The sequence below is a fragment of the Dama dama genome, chromosome 22, assembly GCF_033118175.1.
Source record: "Dama dama isolate Ldn47 chromosome 22, ASM3311817v1, whole genome shotgun sequence".
In the NCBI taxonomy this organism is placed as follows: Eukaryota; Metazoa; Chordata; class Mammalia; order Artiodactyla; family Cervidae; genus Dama; species Dama dama.
The window spans coordinates 23,842,385-23,855,335 of record NC_083702.1 but is presented as its reverse complement, the minus strand read 5'-3'; the positions used below and the strand labels follow the sequence as shown (position 1 = coordinate 23,855,335).

Below are 12,951 nucleotides of genomic sequence, written 5' to 3'. Positions count from 1 at the left end.
TATTTTGTATATGCTCTTCTTGAATACAGGCTTAATCACAGATGACCTTGCAGACAAGTCATTGTAACTTGTAGCTTACATAGACTGTCTGTGCCTCCTTCTAACCTATATGCCTCATTACCAGAGTAGAAGACAGAGAGAAAACTCCATGTGCTATTCATTTAACGGTTGTGTCTTTATAGACAATGCACTGATCAAATCTTGTGCTACAGTGCACTTCCCAGCTCGCCATACCTGAGTGCCACTCACCTGCTGGACCACTCACCTGCCCCTTCCCTACTTGAGGTAGATTTAAGGGCAGATTGAGGGCATTTTGGATTATTCCCTGGATTGAATGAAACATACCCACAGTGAATGAATCCAAAAGTCTCAAAAATTAGAAAGAGCAAGTTTGTGTTTATATGACTCATTTGACAGCAAAACCTGACCTCAACTGACATGAGACCATTTAGTCTTTATCCTCCTTTTTGTGACTCTTCCTACATTTTGCTCTAGAAATACTAACATATTTGATTCTAGGAGACTGCCTGGGGCTCTGCAGTAGCCTCAAGGACTTCGGACAAAGAGAGCATAGACCCAGGTTGGTTTTCTCCAGGGGAAGGTTTTAAGAAGGAGAGTGTTACAGATGTTTGCAGTTCAAACATATCCCTCTTTAAAGGCATTAACGTGGAAAGAGTAATTGACACAAGCAAATCTCTGTGTCCAGCTAGTTCAGACTCTCCCTCACCATCTTTGTTTTGACTTTGTCTCTTTCTCTTTCTTTATGTTTCCCGCTCTAGGATGAATCCTCCATGTTCTTCCAGTTCGGCCCATCGATTGAACAGCAGGCTTCCGTGATGCTCAACATCATGGAGGAGTATGACTGGTACATCTTCTCTATTGTCACCACCTACTTCCCTGGCTACCAGGACTTTGTCAACAAGATTCGCAGCACCATCGAGAACAGCTTTGTGGGCTGGGAGCTGGAGGAGGTCCTTCTGCTGGACATGTCCTTGGACGATGGGGATTCTAAGATCCAGAACCAGCTCAAGAAACTTCAGAGCCCCATCATTCTTCTTTACTGTACTAAGGAAGAGGCCACCTACATCTTCGAAGTGGCTAACTCAGTAGGGCTGACCGGCTACGGCTACACATGGATTGTGCCTAGTCTGGTGGCGGGGGACACGGACACAGTGCCCTCGGAGTTCCCCACCGGCCTGGTCTCTGTGTCCTACGATGAGTGGGACTACGGCCTCCCTGCCAGAGTGAGGGACGGGATCGCCATCATCACCACTGCGGCCTCCGACATGCTCTCCGAGCACAGCTTCATCCCTGAGCCCAAGAGCAGCTGCTACAACACCCACGAGAAGAGGATCTACCAGTCCAATATGCTGAACAGGTGAGCGTGTGGCAGAGGGTGCACCGATGGTGGAGGTTGGAGGGGAGCTTCCAAGACTGGGTCGGAGGTTCACATACCGGGAGGAGCAGTTTGCGGTGTCTGAGGTTGAAGGCTGGCCACTGGGAGGGCCAGTGACAGTGGGGGTGACCCAGCATCAGAGCTCGCTGTGTGATGTTCTTGTTTTAAGAAATACAGAACAGCTCCCTTCCTTCTTGATCATTTCCCACATGCCTGGTCTTCCTCTTAAGAGTTTCGTGTGTTCAACCTTTTTTAATCCTCAAGGCAACAACCCTACTAGGCAGCTTTTGAAAATTGCTTGTGTTTTACGATATAAGAGAATAGGCTTGTAGGTGTAAGCTGTCTCAGGTCAGGCTGAAACTAAGAGGTTCAGTTTGGAGTTGAACGCAGATCTCTCTGATGGCTACACCCCTGATCACTGGGAAAGACGAGACAAGCTTAGACGTGAAAGAGGACTGGCTCCTTACCTTCAGGATGATGCTGTACGGAGAAGGAACAGGGAATGAGGTACCTGAGTCTGTAGGCACGTGAAGAGGGGTCGTCCCTTGGTTTATTTTTGTTTTTTAATAAATACTCTTGATTTTATTGAAAAAAGTTAAAAACTAGTAAACCCAAAGAATTTTACAACAAATTGCAGTGTGCTCACCATCAAGGATTAGTTATTAATAGTTTGTCCTTACAGATATGATGTTACAAATATGACAGAAGTAGATATTACATATATGGTGATGTCTTTTTCTTTTTGGCTCATTGAACATTTATTGTTTTTTTTTTTTTTATTATTATTATTATTTTTTTTCCAGTGGGTTTTGTCATACATTGATATGAATCAGCCATGGATTTACATGCATTCCCAATCCCGATCCCCCCTCCCACCTCCCTCTCCACCCGATTCCTCTGGGTCTTCCCAGTGCACCAGGCCGGAGCACTTGTCTCATGCATCCCACCTGGGCTGGTGATCTGTTTCACCATAGATAGTATACATGCTGTTCTTTTGAAATATCCCACCCTCACATTCTCCCACAAAGTTCAAAAGTCTGTTCTGTATTGTTTTTATTATTATTACTTAAAAATTTTTTTAATTAAAAAATTTTGCTTCTCCTCTCTCTGCCTTTGAGATTAAGTGAGAGCACCATTGTAGAAACAACTTTTATGGTTGCCCTTGTTCTGGTTTATTGAATGAGAAGATATGGGTGGAATTCTGCTTCCCTGGCCTCACCCCTCTCCATGGACAGAGAAGCCTGGCGGGTTATAGTCAGAATCCAACTTTGATGGCAGGACATCCTCATAGGGACCATTGTGTAAACAAGTCAGGTACAGGTTCTGTACTCTGCTCCTGTGGTTTTGTTATTTGTATAAAGCTGCTACATGTGGTGACCTAGATAGGTGGGATGGTGCGGGGCGGGAGAGGGGTCCAAGAGGGATACCTTTCCCCAGGGGATCTTCCTGACTCAGGGATGGAACCTGCATCTCCTGCATCTTCTGCATTGGCAGGCAGATTCTTTACCACCCAGCCACCTGGGAAGCCCAATAGCTGATTCATTTCATTGTACAGCAGAAACCAACACAGCTTTGTAAAGCAATTATACTCCAATAAAAATTCAAATAATATAGAAGAGGCCCCCCCAAAAGTAAAAAAGACCTTAAATCTGAAGAAACAATCATTGTTGAAATAATCAATGACCGTCTTTCTAACTAGCTCCCTATGCATGTGTACTTGTGTGGAGATGAATCTACAGTTTTACATAAATGAAACTCTAACCAGACATACTGTTCAATAACCTTACTTTCTTTCACTCAACAATGTGTTTTGGGTATCCATTTCACCTTTATTATGAACTATATCAGACATATAGAAACGTATTCAGAAAAACTTAACTCATACTCAGGTACCCTCCACCCAGCTTAAAAAATAAAATATTAGAAAGTATACTCTGGAGAGGTTCAAGTATATTGCATTCACAGGAGGTTGAATGTGTACTGACTAATGCTTGTTTAACTTCTGGAAGGGACTTGAACTCCATAGCCTCTTGACTACATTCCCAGTTCAGAGTTGAACCTAAAGGTAGTTTCTCTGTGACTGGACCTGGGATCCAGCCCTGACGTTCCCCACCTTGAACTCCCTGCCCTCTCTGTCATCCCTCGTTATTCCCACGTGTTGGTAAAGACTATCTTGGTTTTCTTCCTGCTTTCCTGGCAGATCTGTCCTGACCTCCCAGCTTGCTTGTTCCTTTACACATCTCTTAAATATTGGTGCCTCTCAGGGTTCTGTCCTAGACCCTCTGCTAGATGTCTCATCCATTGCTGAGAGTGCAGTGTCTGTAAATTCGCCCAAATTGATGTCTCTGGCTGCAGTGTCTCCCTTGAGCCCCACGTGTATCCCTCTAACTATGACCACATCTGTTCTCCTTTGGAGGCTGTGGGCCCTAGAGCACACCATATCCAGAGCTCAACTGCTGTCTCATCTCCCATCAACCCTCCCCACACTCTTCTAGTGAAATTGGCACCTCTTATAAAAGGATATTGTTAGTCATTCAGTTGTGTCTTAACTTTTTGCGACCCCATGGACTATAGCCTGCCAGGCTCTTCTGTCCATAGGATTTCCCAGGCAAGACTACTGCAGTGGGTGGCCATTTCCTTCTCCAAGGGATCTCCCCAACCCAGGGATTGAACCTGTATCTCTTGGGTCTCCTGCACTGGCAGGCAGATTCTTTACCACTGAGCCACCCGGGAAGCCCCTTATAAAGAGAACCTCTTGTTACCCGGTGCCTACAATAAAAATATCCAAGATGTCCTTGATGCCCCAGCCAACCATGACCTTGTCTGTGGATTCTCCCCGGAGAGCCTTCTCTTACTTTGACCCGTATGCTGCATCCCAGGCCACGTCTTCTGATTCGCATTGCTACAGGGCCTCTTAAACACCTTCTGGCTCCCAGTTCTGCTGCGTTTCAATCTCCTCTGCAGTCAGAGTGATCTAAAATGAAAATGTGATTTCATCACTCTCGTGCTTAATACCTTTCAGCGGCTTTTCATTGCTCCTGTAATAAAGTCCCAGCTCCTTAATATGGTTTATAGAGTCTTCCACAGTGTGAGCCTTCTTGGCTTTCCAAAATTGTCTCGTGCACCTCTCTCTCTTCAATGCCACCTTCCTGCCAGGCTGAACCTACCATGTCCTTGCTCCCTTCCAGCCCCTATTGCTGCCTCAGTGTGCTCCCCAGGTGCCCCTGCCCGGTGGTACACAGATGCTCGTGCCCTCTTCTCCTGCCCCCTTTTTATCGTCCCTCAGGATTCAGTCTTGGCATCCCTTCCTCTGCAAGCCGAGCCCTGGGCTGACATCACTCTGTTATACACTTGCCCTGCATTCTCTGCCTTTCCAATAAAGACGATCGTCATTATGTGCTTTATCACCTCTCTTCCCTGTACGTTCTGTGAAATCAGGGACACTTCTGTCTGCCTTGTTCAGGCAGCATGAGAGAGATTCTTGGATCGAATGCAGGACGTATCTCTGAGATGCCCATGGCTCAGTGCCTCCCTGCCCCGCAGGAGCATCTCTGCTCTGCTCCTCTTTTCAAGACAAGGGACCTTTCCTTTAAAAACTATATGTTCAGTTCTGTACATTCATGTTTTCTCCTCATTGTTAGTGTTAAATTCAAATCTGATTCAGATGATTTTTCCAAATATTTGTTCATTAAAACCAAAACTAACAATGAAGGAATATCGAGATGAAAGCATCTGCCAAACAACCCAAGGAAGTCAAGTGGGTATTACCTTAGGGTACATAAATATGATTCGGGAATGCCTGCTTATATCTTAAAACTTCCTCTGGGTAAGCTGCCATCTGAAGATAGTACCTCTCATCTGGCTGACTTCATGTTGGACTGTAAATGTTATCTGTGAAGCCTGGTCTCCAATCACCGTATCTTTGAAACTATAATTGGTCTTAACCTTGTCGCCATCTCTTCTGGCCACTCAGGAAGGCAGCCTCCTTCATTCTCTGTGCTCCTTTTTTTTTTTTTTTGTCCACAAAATGGGATCTTAGTACCCCTACCAGGGATTGAACTTGGGCTCTAGGCAGTGAAAGCTCAGAGTCCTAACCACTGGACAACCAGGGAAGTCCCAGTCCTCCACACTTCTTGCTTACAGCTTATTGTCAAGAGGACCACAAATGTTCACAAAAAAACCTTCTTGTGCACAGTGGTCCTAAATAGAACAAAGATGGCACAGTCCAGGTTATTCATACTTTCCTTGAGACCAGTGCAGAGCAGAGAGACAGTCCGTCTTCCCTCGATTTGCTACATGCTCCATGTAAAGGGCTCACCAGGCTTACCAGAGCGCCTCTCCACTGTTTCCTCCATGAAGGTTCTCTTCTGCTCCTGTTCCCTGACTCTTCCAGGCTTCTGTCTCTGACTGTCTGCTGGGCATCTCCCCTGGACAGGACATCTCCCCTGTCCGTGGACTCGCATCCCGCATGCTTCTCCATTCGTTGCCTTTTCCTTCCCCTTCTTCCCAGTGCAGCTACCCCTGGTTCTAGAATCCACTGCCTAGCCTCTCTTAGTGTTTGAACACTAGTATTCGAATAGTCTTTCTATTAGGATCCGGAAAGGATTGGGATTGACTAAAAGGGACTCTTTCAGTTCATCAGTGGAATTCAGTGAGGCATCCTCAGTGCTCCTCCTCCTCCTGATCTGAAATCAGCCCCTCCCCACTCCCATCAGAGCTCCGGTCTCTCTAGGGTCACTCTTTTAAATAACAAACCAAGCAGCCACCGCATTTAGCCACAGCAGGAAATCTTGCAAATGGAATTGTTGCAGATGCCGAGCTGTTTCCCAAGGAGGACTTTTCCTTTGGCCTGATGCTTAGCTCCGGGCAACAGCAGCAGCCCCAGGAAGGCAGGACATATCCAGGGGGCACCCGGCCCCCGGTTGGCACCAGGAATACAGAGTCAGGAAATGGCTTCTTGCCTCACCTTCTGAAAACCCAGGAGCATTCACAGACCCTGTGGTCCATCCATCCCCAGCAGTATTGCAAGGGGAGGGAAGGCCCTCAGTCATACCTGACAAGACCATGGCATTCTTTCCACGTGAGGGATGTTCCTAAGTCTTGACTTGGGGAACACAGACAGGAGGCTCTATGCTCTCCCTGAATCCCAAACAGAAACTCATATTTGAAGGGATTTACTTGTTAGTTGGGCTCCCCAGGTGGCTCAGTGGTAAAGAATTCTCCTGCCTGTGCAGGAGACACTAGAGACTCTGGTTCACTCCCTTCATCAGGACACTCCCTTGAAGGAGGAAATGGCAACCGAAGTATTCCTTCGGTCTGGAAAATTCCATGGACAGAGGAGCCTAGCAGGCTACAGTCCATGGGGTCGTGAAGAGTCGGACACGACTGACTGGCTGAGCATGCACGCACTTGTTAGCTGCAGGAGGGGAAAAAAAATTAATGATATATAAGTATTCTCAGAAAGGATCCTTAAAATGAGCTAGTTCCTTCACTGTCAAATGAATGTTATTTATCCCCCATCAATCCAAATTCCTTATTGATAACTTCTTAGCTCTTGGAAGCCTGTTACCTATATCTAGACAGACTTCTGGACAAAGCTGTTTACCAGGATTGTAAGAAAAGTTTAACAGAAACCCAATTAAATTTGAACTTCAGATAAATGATGAATTTTTTTAAGCATAAGTCTGACTCAATTATGGCCATACTGATATTAAAAGATAATTTGTTGTTTATCTGAAATTCAAATGTAACAGGGCTCCTGTATTATCTTTTCTTTTTTGGCCAAGTATGACAATCCTACTTGGTATACTGATAGAAATTCATTTTCTGTTAGAACTTTATAGCATTCATCTATGCCTTATTAGTAAATGTAGTACAGCGCCCTTATACCAAGACATGCTGAGAACATTTTGTTCCAACTGGGAGCTTTATTTGGTTGAAAGAGTTGGAGAATTTCTTATGCCATACATTCTTGAAGTGAAGGATCTTAGTTGCCCAGAAAAGCCTGAAAACTTTTTGCTACCAGATGATCTGGAAGTGTTTAGGAAGTGATCAGGCAAGTTGTCTAAAGCCTCTCTTATCCCCCTGAGCTAGAGAAGATTGGTAGCTTTTGGTAGGCATGAAGAGCCAACTCTTTGGAAAAGACCCTGATGCTGGGAAAGACTGAGGGTAGGAGGAGAAGGGGGTGACAGAGGATGAGATGGTTGGATGGCATCATCGACTCAATGGGCATGAGTTTGAGCAAACTCTGGGAGATGGTGAAGGACAAGGAACGTGGAGTGCTGCAGTCCATGGGGTCCCAAAGAGTTAGACATGATTGAGCCACTGAACAGCAACAAGAAATAGGCACATATCTGCATGTGTCCTTTATCATTTCCCTAGGGGAACAGGTGACGGTGAATTTCTTTCTCAGTGTGCCTCCAGTACTTGGCCAGCATATTTCTGAAACTTGATGGTGTGCCTGTTGCTCACCTCTGGGCTCCCTTTCTGTCTTGAGGACCCAGTACTCTTGTTCTTCATCCATAGCAACTTTGGGGACGTGTGGAAAGAGCAGTTGCTCTTTGATATCTCAACATAGCAAATCTCTTATCTTGTTGTTTTTGTTGTGCTCAGATGTGTCCAGCTCTTTGCAATCCTATGTCCTATAGCCCACCAGGCTCCTCTGCCCCTGGAATTTTCCAGGCAAGAATACTGGAGTGGGTTGCCATTTCCTTCTCCAGGGGAATCTTCCTGACCCAGGGATCAAACCCTCGTCTCTTGCATCTCCTGCATTGGCAGGAAGATTCTTTACCACTAGCACCACCTGGATCTTGCTTAATTATTTTCCCCTGATGTCCTCAGCTTTCCTACTCAACAAATGTTTTGTGTTAACCCCCGCTACCCCCACATTCTTCCTTCCCCGTGAAAGTTGCCATCTCAAAAGGCCAGAATCCTCCTCTGGTGAGATCTTTGAGGGATGAGGATGACCGATGTGAGGGAAGGTACCTTGTTAGGTTCTTTTTAAAAGGTCTGTGATGAACACGATCTTCCTCTAACCTTGGGGCAGATGCCACATCCTCGAAACCATTATGTTAGCGGGATCGTTCCCACGGGATGCCTCCTTGACTCTCTTGGCCCGAAAAATGCTGAGAGGTTAAGAAATAAACTAGGAATTGAGTCAGTTTTTAGGCATTGTGGGCAAGACCAGCTTGGTCATTCCTATCTCTTGCGTGCATGATAAGTCACTTCAGTTGAGACCCTTTGAACTATAGCCCACCAGGCTCCTCTGCCCACGGGATTCTCCAGGCAAGAATACTGGAGTGGGTTGCCATACCCTCCTCCAGGGGATCTTCCTGACCAGGGATGGAACCTGCATCTCTTGAGTCTCCTGCCTTGGCATGTGGGTTCTTTACCACTAGTGCCACCTGGGAAGCCCCACCCATCTCTTATTGTTGTTAAATATTAGTGGAGTGCCAAGCACAGGCAGACTGAAGGTAAGGCAAATAGTTATTATAGGTTCACTTCGTAGAATTTATATGTGAGTCAAAAGTTTCGACAAATGCATTGTTCTAAGTGGACTGTTAGGCATGGTGGCCTTTACCTGATTGAAGAAGTCTACTAGAACCTAAGGAAAGCTCCATTTTTCACATGAAATGTTTAGTAAAGCAAGACACAATCTGTGTATAGAGAGACTTTAGCTGCTCAGTGGTGTAGCAGGAAATGGAAATTTGGGAAAATAACGGAAGAATCAAATAATCCTAAAAGATACATTCATTGCTGATTGTAATTCAGGCACAGCGAGCTTTAACTATTCATGGAGGAATGGCTTGAATGTGAGGATTATTCAAGCTCTGCTGTTTTTCTGTAGTCTTTCACCTTCCTCATGTCAGATATATAGATGGTCATTTCAGTAAGTGAGTCTGATTCTTCCCCTTAAATTCAGTGAAGAGCATTCTGAACTGCCTAACACTGAGACCCCTGCCCGATTCCTTCCTTAGTCACTGTTGACTTCTATGGCTGACTTGACTTAGCAGTGACATAGTTGGGGCTTCCCTGGTGGCTCAGACGGTAAAGAATCTGCCTGCAATGTGGGAAGGCAGGGTTCAGTCCCTGGGTTAGGAAGGGCCCTTGGAGAAGGGAATCGGTCCTCTGCCATGCTGAGTTGCTTCAGTCACGTCTAGCTCTTTGCAACACTCTGGACTGTACACCACTGGGCTTCTCTGTCCGTGGAATCTCCAGGCAAGAATACTGGAGTGGGTAGCCCTTCCCTTGAGAAGGGCAGGGGGTCTCACAGAGTCGGACATGACTTGAGTGGCTAACACATTTCATTACACACTGTCATGGTTGGTGTTTCTTTCCTCTTTCTTCTCTTTTGTTTTCCTCCTCCTCTGCCCCCTCACTCTCTTCTTTCCTCCTCTGAAAAATTATTTACACTTTGGAAGAGAAGGCAGGAAATAGAGAGGGGGAGAGAGTGGGAAGAGAATTCCATTCCACTGAGGACAGTTTGGGGAGGGGGTGGGATGCCCACTTGCTCTGGGCGAGAAGACATAGGTGGTCCAGGATCCGTGGGAAGGAATAGGATGGTCTCAGGAGAAAGGGAGCAAGAGCAGTGCAGGGCTGTGGCTTTCCATGAAGGAAGCAGACAGACTCATCCTCAGAGCATGCTTAGCCTCAGAAAGCCTGTGGGTTGGTGGTGATGGCCAGGGTTAAGAAGGGGTTCATAAGTACAGGCTCAAAAGCAGCCACAAGTCAGCCAGGCTAGCAAAGTTAATAACTCCAGTGTTGACTGCCTTTCTGAATGCGTTCTGCATACCCGGCATAGTGCGGTTATCTAACTGGATCCCTGCAAAAATCCTGATCCATGCAAATATCCTTGGGAAACGTTCTCTTATCACCCTTTTAAGGGCAGCTTGTCCTTCCCACCCTCCCAAGCTCCCTGTCCCCTTCTCCTGCTTTTTTTCTCTCTGTAGCACTTATCTGACATGTTGTATATATTTTAGTTTAAAATATCTTGTTGTCTGCATTGTAGGCACTTGATAAATATTTGTGCATAAAAGCATGAATGAAGGCAGGAACCATTATGCCCATTTTATATGTTTGAAAGAAGCCCGAGGCCCAGGCTTGGGCAGCGTGATGCCTGGATCTGTCTGGGGTACCTGGATTTCAGCCCCTCACCCTGCTGCATAGTAATCAAGCTTTAAAGAAGCCCTGGCTGCCCTTAAAATCAGAGCATCGCAGCTGTGAGAGGCTTCGGTGCTCATCTCATCCAACCCTTTCAAGATATGTATTCTCGAGGGAGAGAGAGAGAGAGTAGGCAGGATGGTGAATGGATTTCACAAATGTGAGGACAGAATCTCAGAGCTGTCCCTTGGCTGTCGGAGGCAGGGCATCGGCAGAACCGAGGGGTCCCACTGGGAGGAGCCACGCTCTGCGGAGAACACACCCCTCTTGGCCACCTGACCACAGCCTTGGAAGAGCGGGCAGGCAGCCAGGGCTCCCCAGGTAACCTTCGGCCAGCTCTGGCAACGTCCCCATGATACTTGCTCCCTTGTTCTTACCCAGACAAGGGTGCAAATTCACAGTTAATGGGAATCGAAGCTGGTGTTATTTAGGAATTGAGTGGAAGTCATTTCTCCATCTGCTCTCTTCCCACCAGAGGATAAAGGCTGGCTGGGTGGCGGTAAGGACGGAGGCGAGTTGCCAGAAAGTGCGAGTGCTGTCATTTATGGTTACAGACATGGGCTGGAAGCCCGAGTGAGGGCTGGACCACGGCCGGCCAAGGTCAGCTTAACGAACACAAGCTTCTTGAGAGTAGAGAGGCTTCTGTGGCTTTGGCATCTCTGTAAGACCTCGCACGTTTTAAATAAGTAATGGTTTGAGCCTTTCTCCGTTTCCTCTCCAGTGGAGCTGTCATGGATGCATAGAAGGTCATCTCTCGGAAAGAATCCTCCAGGACCTGGTGTAGCGGATAAGGATCGGGAGGAAGTGGGGTGTTGGGCCTGGCTGACCTTGAGAAGGGCTTGCTGAGGGAAGTGACCCCATGTTGCAGACAGGCGCACCCAGAGAGGTGGAGGAGGAGGGCAGTGGCTGGGGCTGGGGGTCAGGGAGCCCTCCCCGGCCCTTCAGGGTTTCATCAGTGGCGCATTCTCTTCCGGGAGGGCCCAGCGGGGTCAGTGCGCCCAGACTGGCACCGGTCCCCAAGCTGGGCCGGCCGATCACACATGAAGGGACTGCTGCTGACAGATTAGAGCCCCTGCTGCTGGAATCTGTTCCCTCTTGTCCGGCTGCCAGCAGCAGCAGCAGGCTGGGGCTGCCGACTGACTGCCTCCCTCGCTGCTCGGGCTTCACTGTCCCTCATTCATTTTTGCCTCACACCACTCCCCACCTTCCTGCTTATTCTTCTCCATCTTTCTCCATAGGGTGTTCCGTTCATTGATCTCTTGCTGCCCCTCTCTCTTTCTCCCTAGCTTTCCTGTCCGAGCTTTGAAGGCTTTCTTACATTTAGCTTTCTGTGGTCATACGTGACCCCGTGGAGTTCTTGCACACGTGCATGTGCATTAGATATCCATATGGCATGGACTTCTGTGTACCCTGCCCTGGTGGCTCAGACAGTAGAGAATCTGCCTGCAATGCAGGAGACCTGGGTTCGATCCTTGAGTCTGGGAGATCCCCTGAAGAAGGAAATGGCAACCCATTCCGCTCTTCTTGCCTGGAGAATTTCATGGACAGAGGAGCCTGGCAGGCTACAGTCCATGGGGGTCTCAAAGAGCCTGACACGACTTAGCAACTTTCACTTTTGGCATCTCTCAGGTGAATAGAGAATTATTCAAAGAACTGGATGAAAATATTTCACATAGAAAATCTCTCCACTTCTTCCTGTCCCTGAGACCATGTTGTTGATTGTCCGAGAAGGGCTATAGATGGGACAGAAGTTGGGAAGAATCTTTCTATGTGACTTGCCTGCAGTTAGCTCTGGTGAATATCAACAAGGTATTTCCATCCACTCTGATTTCATTTATAAAGTCCTGGTGGCTGTAAGACTGGTTGTTAAGTAACCCTACATTTACTCTTTAGGTAAAAGAGGTAGACATAGTAGGCCAATGGGTCTACATCGTGTGAAGAAGTCCATAGATATCTTCTTTTTTCTGAAGGAAAGATCTTCCCTGATGAAGCAGCAGAAATAGCCATGGAAGCCACACTGTGACCATATCATATTCATTCTAAGCGGTCCTTTTCAGCGCTCCTTGAAAGAGGTCAGGGTGGCATCCAGGTGAGGATGTGTGGTCCAGGTGAGGATGTATGTCAAAGTCCATTTAGTGTTTAACATCAAACCTGAGGATCAGTACCTTCAATTCATTCATGATCATGGCTGATAATGATCAAAGTGACCATTTTCATACACGGAATCTTCATGTCCATCATCTCACCGATTCATTACAACAGAGCTGTGAGGGCTTTGTCTGCTCACTGCACAGATCAATGGTGGGGGGATCAACAGAGAAAACTCTGATACTTACTTTCTTTTAATTTTCCCACCAGCATTTCCAGACATTCCTATGTACTTTTCTTGGTCATTG

At 46.9% G+C, this 12,951-nt stretch overlaps 1 protein-coding gene across 1 annotated transcript in view; it reads left to right on the top strand.

Moving 5' to 3' along the window:
* The window catches only part of GRIN2B (glutamate ionotropic receptor NMDA type subunit 2B), a 341,566-nt gene that overhangs the window by 118,800 nt on the left and 209,815 nt on the right, over nt 1–12,951 (top strand). Inside the window, exon 2 of the mRNA XM_061124117.1 lies at nt 780–1,378. Coding sequence (XP_060980100.1) covers nt 780–1,378 — 599 coding nt within the window. The remainder of the gene's footprint in view (nt 1–779; nt 1,379–12,951) is intronic.